The 12,997-nt window shown below is 41.0% G+C and overlaps 1 protein-coding gene across 1 annotated transcript in view; it reads right to left on the bottom strand.

Moving 5' to 3' along the window:
* The window catches only part of OCA2 (OCA2 melanosomal transmembrane protein), a 172,384-nt gene extending 161,961 nt beyond the window's left edge, over positions 1–10,423 (bottom strand). Inside the window, exon 1 of the mRNA XM_074152282.1 lies at positions 10,158–10,423. Within this exon, the coding sequence (XP_074008383.1) occupies positions 10,158–10,423 (266 nt within the window). The remainder of the gene's footprint in view (positions 1–10,157) is intronic.
* Between the last annotated feature and the right edge of the window lie 2,574 nt (positions 10,424–12,997).

Below are 12,997 nucleotides of genomic sequence, written 5' to 3'. Positions count from 1 at the left end.
ATACAGTACACAGTGTGTCTTGGCAAAGAAGGCACGTGCTGCCAGTGGATGCAACAAAACTGTATATTTATATAATATTACGACATAAACCTGATGGTTTAGTTTACCCAATTAAAGACACATCAGACAAAACAGAAGTGCGTTGCTGGTTACCCTCCATTCTGGGCTTATTATTCTTTTTATCAGACAGATTCCCTAAATTCAGGTTCATGCTTTTCACTCTAAGAGGTTTACATGATGAACCAGCTGTCAATAGACTTCTAAAGAGGATTGCAGCTCACATGTCATTGACGTGGCTGAGGAGGTAGAGTTGCTCCTATCACTCCTAGAAAGATTAGCGACAAAGGAATATTTGAAGCTGCTTTTACTTTTGTATTTTCTAAACACCAGAGAAAATAAATTACATAAGATCACAAGAGTGAGTAGAGAATTCACTGTGAAATATTTACCTACCCTGTTCGAGGAAGTATTGTATTAATCCAGGATTAGACTTCTTACAATAAATTCATCAATAGCATAGTGTTTCCTCCTCAAACACTAAGTGTGATGCCCTGCCAGACATACCAGTTCAGTGTAACTGCCAGCATGGCTGCCTGAGAGAAATGCTTTCATGCTCCATCATTGCCAGAGCTTCACTTCAGGCAAGGGAGTCCTTACAAAAACTCTGCTCAAGGATACCAGGGAGTGAATGGCAGATGGACTGTGTTTACTGTCCTTACCAACTAGCATGGAAAAGGGAGTACTTCAGAAAGCGTGAGCAAAATCTTCAGCCTCTCACAGCTGCTTGTGAATGATACTAGAGTGTGCTTAGTGTGCTGAAGTGGTATCCTGCTGCATTTCCAAAAACTGTGAGTTGTTGTAACTGCCAATCTGTTTTCTATCTCACCCTGCCCAAAAGATATCAAATAAAAATGTGCAAAGATTAAAAAAAAAAAAAGAAACCACCAAAACAAAACCAACCCAAGCCCGAGTGCATTAATTCCGAACCTACTCAGTTCTGACAGACCTGGCTCCAGCTCACTGTGCTGTCCTTGACTTTAGCTCTGACCTGCTGTGGACAGAGCTCTGCATGGTCTCTGACTTCTGCTGGTCCATTAGTACAATTATTGCAGGTTGCCCCTGCAGTCCCATTAATACCTATCAAGCAGAGAATTGCTTGCTTGGTCACTGTCTGTAAGCATTTCAGTGACTCATTTATCAGCTTTTGCTGTCTTTCAGAGACTAAATCACTTGAGCTCCTTATGGATAGCAGGTTTTTTAAAAAGCCATATGATTTGCCAGACTACAAACTGTGACCCTATTTTTTTTTTAATTCACTGGCTAATTTCTTCCATCTGCATTAATCTATTTTTCCATCAACTACATTCAATTTAACATGAACTTCAGTTCTTAAATGTATGACCACCACTATCCTGGAAAATTTTGCTGTGGCCGAGGAATGATTTCCAGTGCTTCTAACACAAGAGGACAAACCACTCTGATGTTAATTAATTCTAATGGAAGAGGCATTTAAAGCATTGGGCAGACTGAAGCACATCTCTATCACCAAGAAGAACTATGCTCTAAAACATCTGCTCCTAACAGTAAGCTACAGGGAAAAAAAAAAAAAAAAAAAAGGAAAAAAAAGAAAGGGAGGAAAGGTTTCTTTCTGTACCCCTTACAGGGTGGGATTGTTTGATTTTTTGAGGGATTATGGCCTTACAAGTTTTTATCTTGTTAGCATGTCTTATTTTTGTTTTGAAGATCAAGCTGTAATTACTCACAAGTGCAAGGCGACCAGCTTAAGTGAGGAATGCCATTAACTCAGCTGGCTCGCTTCAAGGTTTGGGACTGACAGATCAGTATTCTTGTGTTAACTGCAGCTTTGAGCGGAACTAGGATTTTTTCCATCCTAACTGAGGACTGACCACGTCAGGGTCTAGCTTACAACCACAACATTAGCTTGCTTTTATCTAATTCACTCCATAGCTCACTACACCCTGGTTTTGTTCTGTATTTCACACTGCATTTTGGCTTCAACCAGTAGCCAACTCTGTAGCCAAATGGAAGGGTTTCCACTCGTCTTTCTCACTATTCCTACTGTCTCTACCTTTTATTGATATCTCTCCTGCCAGACACTTCTCCTTCTACCAGTGCCTCAGAGCCCTCTCCACCCACTTCATGCTCAGCAGCAGCTTTCCAGTAGCCTGTGAAGAGGCTAAGGCATATTTTTGGGCAAATACTCAGTATGAACTAAGCTACCCAAGCTCTCATCTGAATACCCTGGCTACTAGGAAAGACAGTAGCCTGCAAACCCTTCCTCTCCTCCTCCTTCTGGCCCTTATATTTTCAACAAAATTATAGTCACTGGAAGAAGAAGGAAGAGGAGGAGATAAACTAAACATTTATTATCAGAAAATTTACTTAGAAAACAAAATACTTGAGTTACAGTTGATCTTTCAATGGACATTTCATTATTTAAAGAGAGAGAAAGGAGTAAATTGAAGAGCAAAACCAAAAATAAGACTGCCTTGGAGCCTCGTGGCACATAAACTTACTCAAGAGCTAGGAGGAGTGTGTTGAGTGTCACTCAGACCAGGGTGGAAATTGTACATCCACCTCCTAAATCTCATGTAAAGTAATTAAAGAGGGTATTTACAGTAAAAGAACCACACCAGCATTACTTCTTTTTTGATTGGACTGTGAAAACAAACTGCCCTTGTCCTGGACTCTCTCCTTTTTTTCCTCCTGTGCTTTACTAAGTTCACAGGCTCCTGCCCCACCTCAGGCTCATAGAGGTCCAAGCCTTAAAGCCAAATAGTCAAACTTATCATCAAACATAGCTTCTTCTCCATGATGCCCTTTCTCAGCTATTTTCAGCTGCATTTCCAGGTTTTGTCTTGCTCATTCTGTCAACTGCAGGGCCTGGGCCCATGGAAAAGTTTTGCAGATGATTTACCGCCCGACAGTAGTGGCTGCCTGTTCTCATGTCCAGATGATGCTGTGATACATGTAAGATTTCCAATGTTTTGTTTTTCTTCCCCTGAGTCACTGTCAGAAAAGACTCAACTGTTCTTCTCCACAAAAATATTTTGCGCACCTACATGGCAGAAAATTGGGGACAGAACTGAATTCTTATTAACTCGTATCCGTTGACCACCTGCTAGTGCTAAGTTCCAATTCCCACAAATTGTTTAGTATGTCAGAGTTGCCACCCACACATAGGCACATCAGCCAGGAATGAAGCACATGGAATAGTTTTTCAAAGGAAAAGCTTCATTGAGGAATACTGAGCAACTGAGCTATTTACTTCATCTTACATTGATAGCTACTCCTCACGCACATCAGCTATTTAAGCCCCATGCATGCCCTCCTACTCAACTGTGACTGTCTCTGCGCAACACATTTCTTTTCAAAGTCTGGCTGTCTGGTTGGCTTAACCCTTCAACCTTATAATGTAAAAAAAATCATTGCTGACATTAAAAGCCTTCCTCTATTTAAATAGAGGTTTACATGAGAAAACAGCTGTCCAACCCCAAAGAGGATTGAAGCTTGTATGTCACTGGCATCTTTCCACAATTGGTCTAATGAAGACGAACCCCACATAACCATATTATTAACCATTAGGAAGAGAGCAGCTGCTTGTAAAATTCAACAGTTTTGTGCTATGTCACAGGGACTCAATTGAAACATTTGATCTTTGGAGGTTGATACACTGCAAATTTTTCACTGAGTGCTGAGTTCAGTTTTTAGCCTGACAGTTAGAAAAGTGTGAAGCAGCTACTTAGTACCCCCTAATTCTTTCAACAGAGCACTTAGAAACAAAAATTAATAGTGTGGGGGTTTTGTTTACCAAAATGTCCTGTCAGAATCAAAACGCATTTGAGTGGCGACATGGGAGTGCTATGGTGTTAGTCTGCTGATGACAGAACAGAAATTGTAGTACATGACCAATCTGAGATACTGTGAATAATTATAAGAAATAAGGACTGAGATGATGAATCATCTCTCACAGCAACAGAGAAAATAAATAATTCTGAACACAGGGAAACTTATTATGAGTGAGGTCTGTGTCTATATGTTTCATTAACAGCAAAATAGCTTAAAATCAGTCTTTTGCTGAGCACACATCTTTTTCTCAAATGAAGCCAAACACCCTCCTTAAGTTATGTCATACAACCACATTTCGGTCTTCCTTCCAATACCACTCCGAGAAGCCTTTTTCCAGGAAATGAGGAACAGCAAGTTAGAAGGGGGCAGCAGAACTTACCTGTAACTTATTTATTTGCCTGTTGTGCATAATGTTGTCTTTCTGTTATACTTCCTACTATTCAAGATAAAGGTTTCCTAGAGCTGCTTATTGTTTCTTTTGAGTTTTTCAGGTTTTGAACGGGATTTTGTGATGTAGTAGGGGCAACAGCAGGGAGCTGTAACCTGAGCTAAGAGAGTCTCAGCGGTCCCATGCCCCTACACAGTTTGCTCATGATAAGATGTGTTGTGGCCACTTGCCTCCATGTTAGCAACAAATGCTTGAGAAAGTATATTCAAAACCAACTGAACCAAATTAAATCAATTACTAACGTCATGACTTTAAAACTTCTTTAATATTATTTTTTCATTGCAGAGTCATAGCATTTAAAGATCCTTATGGGTAATCAAAACTCAGAAACACTCACTACAGATGAGAAATGGAAAGAAAGTTAGAAGTGTCATCCATCAGGCGGCAAGTAAGATCACTAGAAGCCACACAAGAATGATGAATGTGGCAGTTTTCTGTGAAGTCATCTATCTGTCCTGGACTTTTCTCTAATGTCTCTGTGATTGACATGAAAAATCAGAATGGTTCCTACACAAACATGCAATTATGATGTGAAAATGACCACTTTCCCTGTTTGACTGTTGAACAGAAGATGATCCCATTTTATTCTAATAGCCAAAGATCAAAATTAATCTTAGGACACACAATTATGTGTTTTGAAAATTTTTGAGTTCTTTTTTCCTCAGTCATTTTCCCCTGTCTGAAGAAGCTTTTAAATTGTCACATAAATTTTACTTATTTAGACAGTAACCATGTCTTCTTGACATCTAATTCTAAGTCTCATAAATGTCCTTTAAAAATAGCAATAAATCAACATAATTAAAAATCAAAACTGAGATTTATAATCCTTCACTGCTGAAGACATAACTTCATGTTCATATTGACTTTTCACTCTACAACAGCTTATTCTCTCCCAGCTTCTCCAACTAACAGGAAATACAACTGCAATCTTTCTGTTGTATTGCTGCAAACCAAGAATTCAATAGACATTTTTAACTCACTAACCTTCTCACTGCAAGTCCCTACTGATCCTGGGCAAAGGAAGAGTTGGATTTGGTTGATTGTTTTTACTTTTTCTTACATAAATCATAGAATCATAGAATCATAGAATGGTTAGAGTTGGAAGGGACCTTAAAGATCGAGTTCCAACCCCCCTGCCATGGGCAGGGACACCTCCACTAGAGCAGGTTGCTCAAAGCCCCATCCAGCCTGGTCTTAAACACTTCCAGGGATGGGGCATCCACAGCTTCTCTGGGCAACCTGTTCCAGTGCTTCACTACCCTTACAGTAAAAAATTTCCTCCTAATATCTAATCTAAATCTCCCCTCTTCCAATTTAAAACCATTACCCCTTGTCCTGTCACTACAAAATGAGCATTACATAAGTGAAACTGAGAGACAGGAGAATTGCTGAGAGAAATAGTTTTGCCTGATGAAACACAAATTCAAGCAGATTCAGAAAAAGAGATTATTTTTTGTTATCCAAGAGAATGATCTTCTTAATGAGGCACAAAGATTAAAGAAAAAAAACTTCCAAAGACTATCATAGTAAATGACCAGCAAATTCCAGGGCCAAATTCATCCAAACATAACTTCAGTGGAGTAACACTAGGGCTTGGTTTCATCACATTCCTTTCACAGTCTAATTTTGCATGAAAAGTTCACAACATAATGAGTGCACAACTGCCAACCTTTTTTTTTCCCTAAGATAATGTTATTATCTGACCACTTAAAGGAGGTACAGCCAGCAGTTACATGAAAAAAAGGAAGGGACCAAAAGGGCAATGTCAAATAAATGCCACAAGGTGAAGTTAGTCTATTACCTCCCTCTTGCACAACCTTCCACCACTTTTATATTCCAATGAACGCTCTCCTTTTTTCAGTAACATAGTTTTAAATAGTATCACAAAGTAACTGGTTACATGGGATTAAGAATTACTATTCATCTCATTTCTATAGATGGCTTTAGAGGCTCACTAACTCCTAAACCGAAAACAGCTGACTTCACCCCATTCCTGTGGATAACAAAGGAGAATTTCAGATTTGGTTGATATAAAACCATGCCATTAGGCTTTTCCCATGGAAGTAGCACTGATTCTGATGAGGCCAAGGCAACCGAGGGGCTTTTTTTGTGGCCACATCCTGTACTTGCAGAGACATAATGGAAGGAGGCAGTTTGTGCTTTTGGAGATGGCAGGGTTGATCTGAGGAGCATTGCCCATGCAGCCGCAGAGCAGACTGAAATCTTCCTGCAAGGTAAGGGGCTCAGGAAGGTGGCTTGGGCCAATGTCTGTCAACTGCAAAAACCACTTTCATCTAACTAATGAAAAAGAGCCTGGTCTATCCATTGTTTAAAGGCTGAGGAGAATGAGACAAATGCAAAATCAAAATTCAGACTTCACTGTCATTTTGCATTAGTTTAAAACCTGTATTTCCGATAGAACAAACTACACTGCGTAATTCAGTTCAGCGTAAAAGGACACTGAGGCCAGGTGCATTCCCACTGAATGCGCTGAAGCTCATTCGTAGGTCACTTCAGAGACACACATCTGCATTTCCCTCAGTGAGCAGGACTGACGGAAGTACCTTGCTCACGAGAAGGCTGGCAGGCTTATTTCAGGGGGAAGGATACTCTGGAAAGACAAAATCCCTGGAGTGACCACTGTGGATGGTCCAGACCTCCTCATGCAGAGCCCCGGGAGCCTAAAGCAATGCAGTAGAAGCTGGAGTCAGAAGGTATTGCTCTTCAATACCAGAGATAAATGAAAAGGCATCTTGACAGGCAGGCAGCCCAAGACAACAGGCACGCCAACCACCACACACCTGCAGGATTGCACTGCAGTCAAAAGGAAATGTTCAGTCCAGAATAGGGTGGACATCTGTCTCCCTGGGGAAAGGGCCCCAGTTAACTCAGGAACATTTTCTTCAAGGTAACTTTAGAGACCAAGATAAATTCCCTGTTCTGTTAAGTAGATTCTTTGGAAAGTCTTGTCTCAGCATATATTTGAACAATTTAGAGAAGCTGGGAATCTTATCCCTGAAAGATAATTCAGCAATTTAAATAGATGCATTAAAACAAACCATATAGACATGCCAATTTAGTGAACCTCTTTACGAGAAAAAGAGAGATTTGGTCTCCCCTTTTTTTAATCATTAATAGTTTTCTTTTCAAGGAAAAGAAGAATTTACATTAAAAGTTCATTCTCATTCTAATGAAACTAATGAAACAACTCATCTCTGCAAAGGTTTATCCATGTATTTATCTGTATTCTGTTGAGTAGTCCCAATAATTTAAGGGTAATTACTCATACGAGAGGGGTCACATAGATCACAGCAGTATTTTAGCTGCACCTAATGTACATTGGCTAAAATACATGCTAAGAAGAGCCAGATAAGATTCATCTCCACAAGAAAAAAATCAATATTGGAGGAGCAAGAGAGGTAAAGATCAACAAGGAGAAATTTCGAGAGATAGTTCCTGAACCCTAATATATTACTATAGAAGATTAGATATACATTTGTCTGTAAGGGAGCATGGGTACGGCTCTTTAATTGTACACAGTGACTACAGTTTCCTCAACAGGAAAATGGTGTTATCAAAAGAACAGGAGCTACTGCCTGCACTTGCAGGAAAGTGGACTCACCCATGGTTTAGTATTTTTCATCTCTGGCACCCGTGACCACAATTTCCAAACTATGTTTCATAGGTTCACAGTAAGCTGTGGATCACTGGTGCACAAATCCCTATTACCCATTGGAAAAAAACAGGAAGATAGAAAGGTGAGAGCTGGTCCATAAGAACACAATCATGGCTTTTGTTCCCATAACAGGTTTGTTAACAATACAGCAAATAGGACTGATAAACACACCTGTAGCAAAACATGTATGTGAATTCACAAAAGAAGAACCTTACCTCCAGATGCACTCAGTCTTTCCCTTCCCCTGCCTGCTTCTTATCCTCACGTATGCCTTGTACTTACCCTGTTCTTTCAAAGCAAGATGACATTAACTCACCCCCACCACATGCTGAACTGAAGAACTTTTACAAGATTTGATTCTATCAGTAAAACCCTTAGTCAATACAAAAAATCCTCAAATACTCCAAAAATAATTTCTAAGGGATTTATATGGCTTTGGTGGTCAAGCTGTCAATTTCATTATTTTTTTCATATTTGGAAAGCACAGCTATAATCATTTCCAGTTCTCACTCTGATGGAAATACTTTCAGACGCACATAAAACCTTGACTAGGTTTGCTGTAGACTTGCAGGACACACACTGTAGGTAAGTAAGGGGTACAGCAAAGCTCATCCAGCTAGACTAGGTCCCTCTTGCCCAGATCAGGGAACTTACCAAAATGCCTCAGGCCTCCTTTGCTCCCAGTATAAACAGATTTCCTTCTAAATGAGATGCAGGGGCTCAGGACAGACTCAGTCCTTCCCAGCAATTCAGGGATGTGACCAGCATGCTCAGAACTGTGGGCAGCCACCATGACTGCACCTCTTACCCTACCCAAACAGCCATGGAGAACCACAAGAAGAGGAAGGAGGGAGACAAATAAAAAGGAAATTCTGTTCTTTGGATGAAAAGTCTGGCTGACTACAGGTAAGACTTACCCAAGATTCTGATCTGCATTACGCTTGTGATCCACTTTAATTAAGCAATTAAATATTTTTTATGTTTATTTAATTTTAATTAATTTTAATATATAATCTTATTTAAACATTTAATCACTATTGAATCATGTAAATGTTGAATCACCATCCCTGGAGGTATTTAAAAGATGGGTAGATGTGGTGCTGAGGGACATGGTTTAGTGGTGGGTTTGGCAGTGTTAGGTTAATGGTTGGACTCAACGATCTTAAAGGTCCCTTCCAACCTAGACCATTCTATGATTAAACTGCTCTGGAATATCCCATGTTTTTCCTGACTTGTAGCAGTGCAACAAGAGTCTTCAGCATCAGGTTCTGGAAATTGTGCTGGCACTCTACTTCACCACTGCAGTGTAAGCCACCTTGCTTGATACAGACTTTCACAGGCAGCATTTCAAGGCCTGTACTCTACAGGAGCTCAGATTAGGTACAGCATTGCTCTTGCTTTAGGGTCTGTCAAGTCATTCCTACAAATTCTCAAAACTACCCAAAAAAGGTTGACAGTCCACCCCGGCTGCCTTCCACACACTGTGGTTGTTACTGGTTCAAAGCCTGCTCCGTCCTGATATCAAAGGGGTCTAGCAATGTGAATGTGTGAACAAGAAAGATTTTAAAAGCCACCTGCAATATTTTGGGGTCTATAAAATATTTCTAAGCTCTTACAAATAGAATTGCTGATGTAAGGAAAGGAAAGACTAGCAACAGGAAGACTAGCACCCCTGCTTCCAAACCTGCACCTTTCCTGATGCAGGAGGGGATACACAAGGAGCACACACTCCTTGTACACTTCATATGGGAAGTGTCAGCTGTCATGGTTGCGTTATTAATGCCATTTTAGTGTTCCCAGTCTTAGCTGCAATGATTCAGTTTACTGCCTTATGATGCATTTTTCTGAAAGAGGTAAGAGGTGGAACATGAAAACTGCTTTATCTCTGTGTGTTTTATGACACTTGGTGATACCACCTAGGGAAGAAAAGCCATGTGTCTGATCTTGAAAACACAGCAAAATTGGCCCATGGCTGCTATTAAAGCTGAGATTAGTTCAGAAATCTGGTGATCCATGACCCCCCATGGCAATGAAGACTGCTCTGGTGTCCCATTAAGCTTCCTGTCCTCTATGTGGGAGAAACAACATTCACTTAATGAACATACGTATCTTCTCTGGATTTGGATTGGGAGAAAAAATAATCTTTTTGTCCTTATTCTTTACCTTCCCTGCATGGGGACAGAAGTGAAATCCTTCCCCAGAGCAACGCAGCCATCCTCCCCTAATGTCGGTTTTTCACAGGGGCTCTGTGGCTCTCCAAGACTTGCTACCATGCCATGATACTCTTTTAATAGCTGCAGCTCATTGCAACTTCTGGTCGCTGGTTTGGCCGCCACCTTCGCAGACAAACTGGTTTGATGTAAAGATGTTTGATCCAGCTCCATCTCTTGTCTGGAAATTGTACCGTCATCTTTGTTATCTAAGTACATCTGTCCCTGGGGGGTGTTCTCCTAAAGAAAGTGAAAACAAATATATTAGGATTAAATTGAATTGGCTCAATGTTTACTTCAGTACAAGCGTGTTAAAAATGCCAAGCAGGACATTTTTTGTGCACCTTCGGATATTTCTCTGGTTGGTTTATTTCCACTAGGAATAATTCTAGTGTTTTAAATCTTGCTGCAACTTCAAAATTAGCCATTATAAAAACCATTGGAATACATAAAGAGATGGCTCTTCTACTTTTTCCAAGTCTACCATGATTTTCTCCCATGAATTTCCCAGAAACTTGCACTGGCCTATCCCACAGAATAAGCCAAAATCATCTCTGCATCAGAGGCACAAGAGCCACTGGTGCAGAACATCTTCACGACTTATAATGGCACTGTTTCACCACCATGACATGGCTTTTCTCCAGCAGCTGTGGTGGCAGCAGCTCCACCAAAGCCACCACTCTCCTCCTAGCCCGTGGGCTCCCTCAGAAAGATTCTGTAACCCTGAAGCTCTGCCACAGCTGATGGCCCCTGGTTAAGCAAAGCACGTACTCGAGCTTTACGAAGACAGTTGCCAGCAGCATTTATCAAATGCGAATCAAACCTTGATGAAAATTAGGTCCTATTATATGATTATTAATGGTGATTATAATAAAACTTAGTGCATAACAGTCAAAAAGCTTTTATGCTCTCATCATTAAAATTCAGCATGAAAAGTTATAAAAAACACTTCAGAATCCCACAAAGTGAACAAATCAGACACGAAGACTGAGTTAAAGATCAGACTGTCTTAAACACACGCTGTGGAGTCTAATCATGGGAATATTTCACTGTAAAGTGCCAAAGCCACCGCAGAGGACAGCAAGAGCTCAGAAATCAGGCCCGTCAGCCTCTGACATGCCTGTGTTGGGGGAGAGCAGCCTTGTTGGAGCACATACCTGCTCCTCCCTGCGGAGATCTTAGCACAGGACACACAGGTAGACCTGCAGGGCTGTGGGGCAAAAATAGCACAGTAATAGAGAACAGGCTCTGCTTCCGTCCCAGCAGGAGAAATCACTAGAAACAGAAATAGAAAAAAAGCTAATGATGCTTTTGTGCAGCTTTGAGCTCTCATGACCTGGCAGGCTAGAAGGGAATGGAGGGTCCTGAAAGAAAAGACTGAATATATGTCACCACAAATGCAAATCTTGACTCCAGGCAATCTAAATCAGAAGTTCCCCTGGTGGCATTTCCTTCTCCAGTCCTGCATTTCCCTTTCTATTCCCAACACCCTTAGTTCTCATACCCTAGTCTTCTTCGCCTGTCCTTACAAGTAGATGGACTAACTTGTTTCTTCCCATGATTACACAGTAGCTGGAGTACTGTGTCTGGTCCTGGTCCCCACAATTCAAAAAAGATGCAAACAGACAAGGTGGAGTCCAAAGGAGAGCCGTGAAAATGATCAAAGGGCTGGAGAAACTGCCCTGTGAGGAAAGACTGAGGAAGTTAGGTCTTTTCTCCATGGAGAAGGCTCAAGGATGACCTAATCACAGCATCCCAGTATTTAAAGAGGGCCTACAAAGAGGACGGAGGCTCTCTCTTCACAAGGAGCCTCCACATGGAGAAGACAAGGGGCAACAGGTACAAGTTGCACCGGGAGAGGTTTCATCTTGATATAAATAATAAATTTTTACAATAAGAACAATCATTCACTGGAACAACCTCCTCAGGAAAGTGAAAGAGTCCCTGTGACTCGACATTTTCAAGATGTGACTGAACAGTGTGATAGATAATCTCATCTAGGCTCTCTTTCCCATGAAAGGTTGGACCAGATGGTCTTTCAAGGTCCCTTCCAACCTGAGCTGCTTTATGAGTCTATGATTAGCAGCCTGGAAAACATCAGCATAAATAAGCCTTTGCTTTTTTGTGCTTTCTTGGTTTTCCTGAAAGGGATTAAAAAGAAAAGGAAGGTAGGGAGAGTGCAGTGCATTATTGAAAGAAAGAAAGTGGCAGTTACTGGCTTCACAGAGCTCCCATTTTTGAACACAGCTGGCATACATCAAGAAACGCTGCAGATACTTCAATTTTCAGTGGATAATACCTCTCCCCCAGATATTTCCCTACAGGGACAAGCCCCATTGTCAAATGGTGTAAGGAGCACAAATGTGGCTGATGTAATACCAAACACACTGTCACTGAGTTGGTCCAGGGCTTCTCCATAGCCTGGAAAGCACTGCATTTTGGTGATCAAAGACAAAATCATGACTGAAAGTCCTGGAAAGCCAGGCTTTCCACTTGCACCATGGGATCTGAGGCTGGAGGTTTTGGGAGGGCAAACACACACCGTGGGGGCCACCACTGTTCCCCAGCACCTTCTTGTCACCTCTGGTAGCCTGCTGCCCTACCAAGCAGCCAGTTTTGCCTGTTCTAAGATCCCAAACTGCCATCCTTCCAAATAAATAACTTTGAAATGCAAATACTTCCAACTCCAAATGGAAAAGATAATAGCTCTTGTCTTCAGTCTCATTTTATATGTTTACATACTGGTTTTATTAAGACACTCTGTAAATCATAATTGAGATATCTGCCCATTTA

The sequence above is a fragment of the Numenius arquata genome, chromosome 1 (assembly GCF_964106895.1).
Source record: "Numenius arquata chromosome 1, bNumArq3.hap1.1, whole genome shotgun sequence".
Taxonomy (NCBI): domain Eukaryota; kingdom Metazoa; phylum Chordata; class Aves; order Charadriiformes; family Scolopacidae; genus Numenius; species Numenius arquata.
Note: the sequence above shows the minus strand (reverse complement) of the source record. Positions and strands in the feature narration are given on the sequence as shown.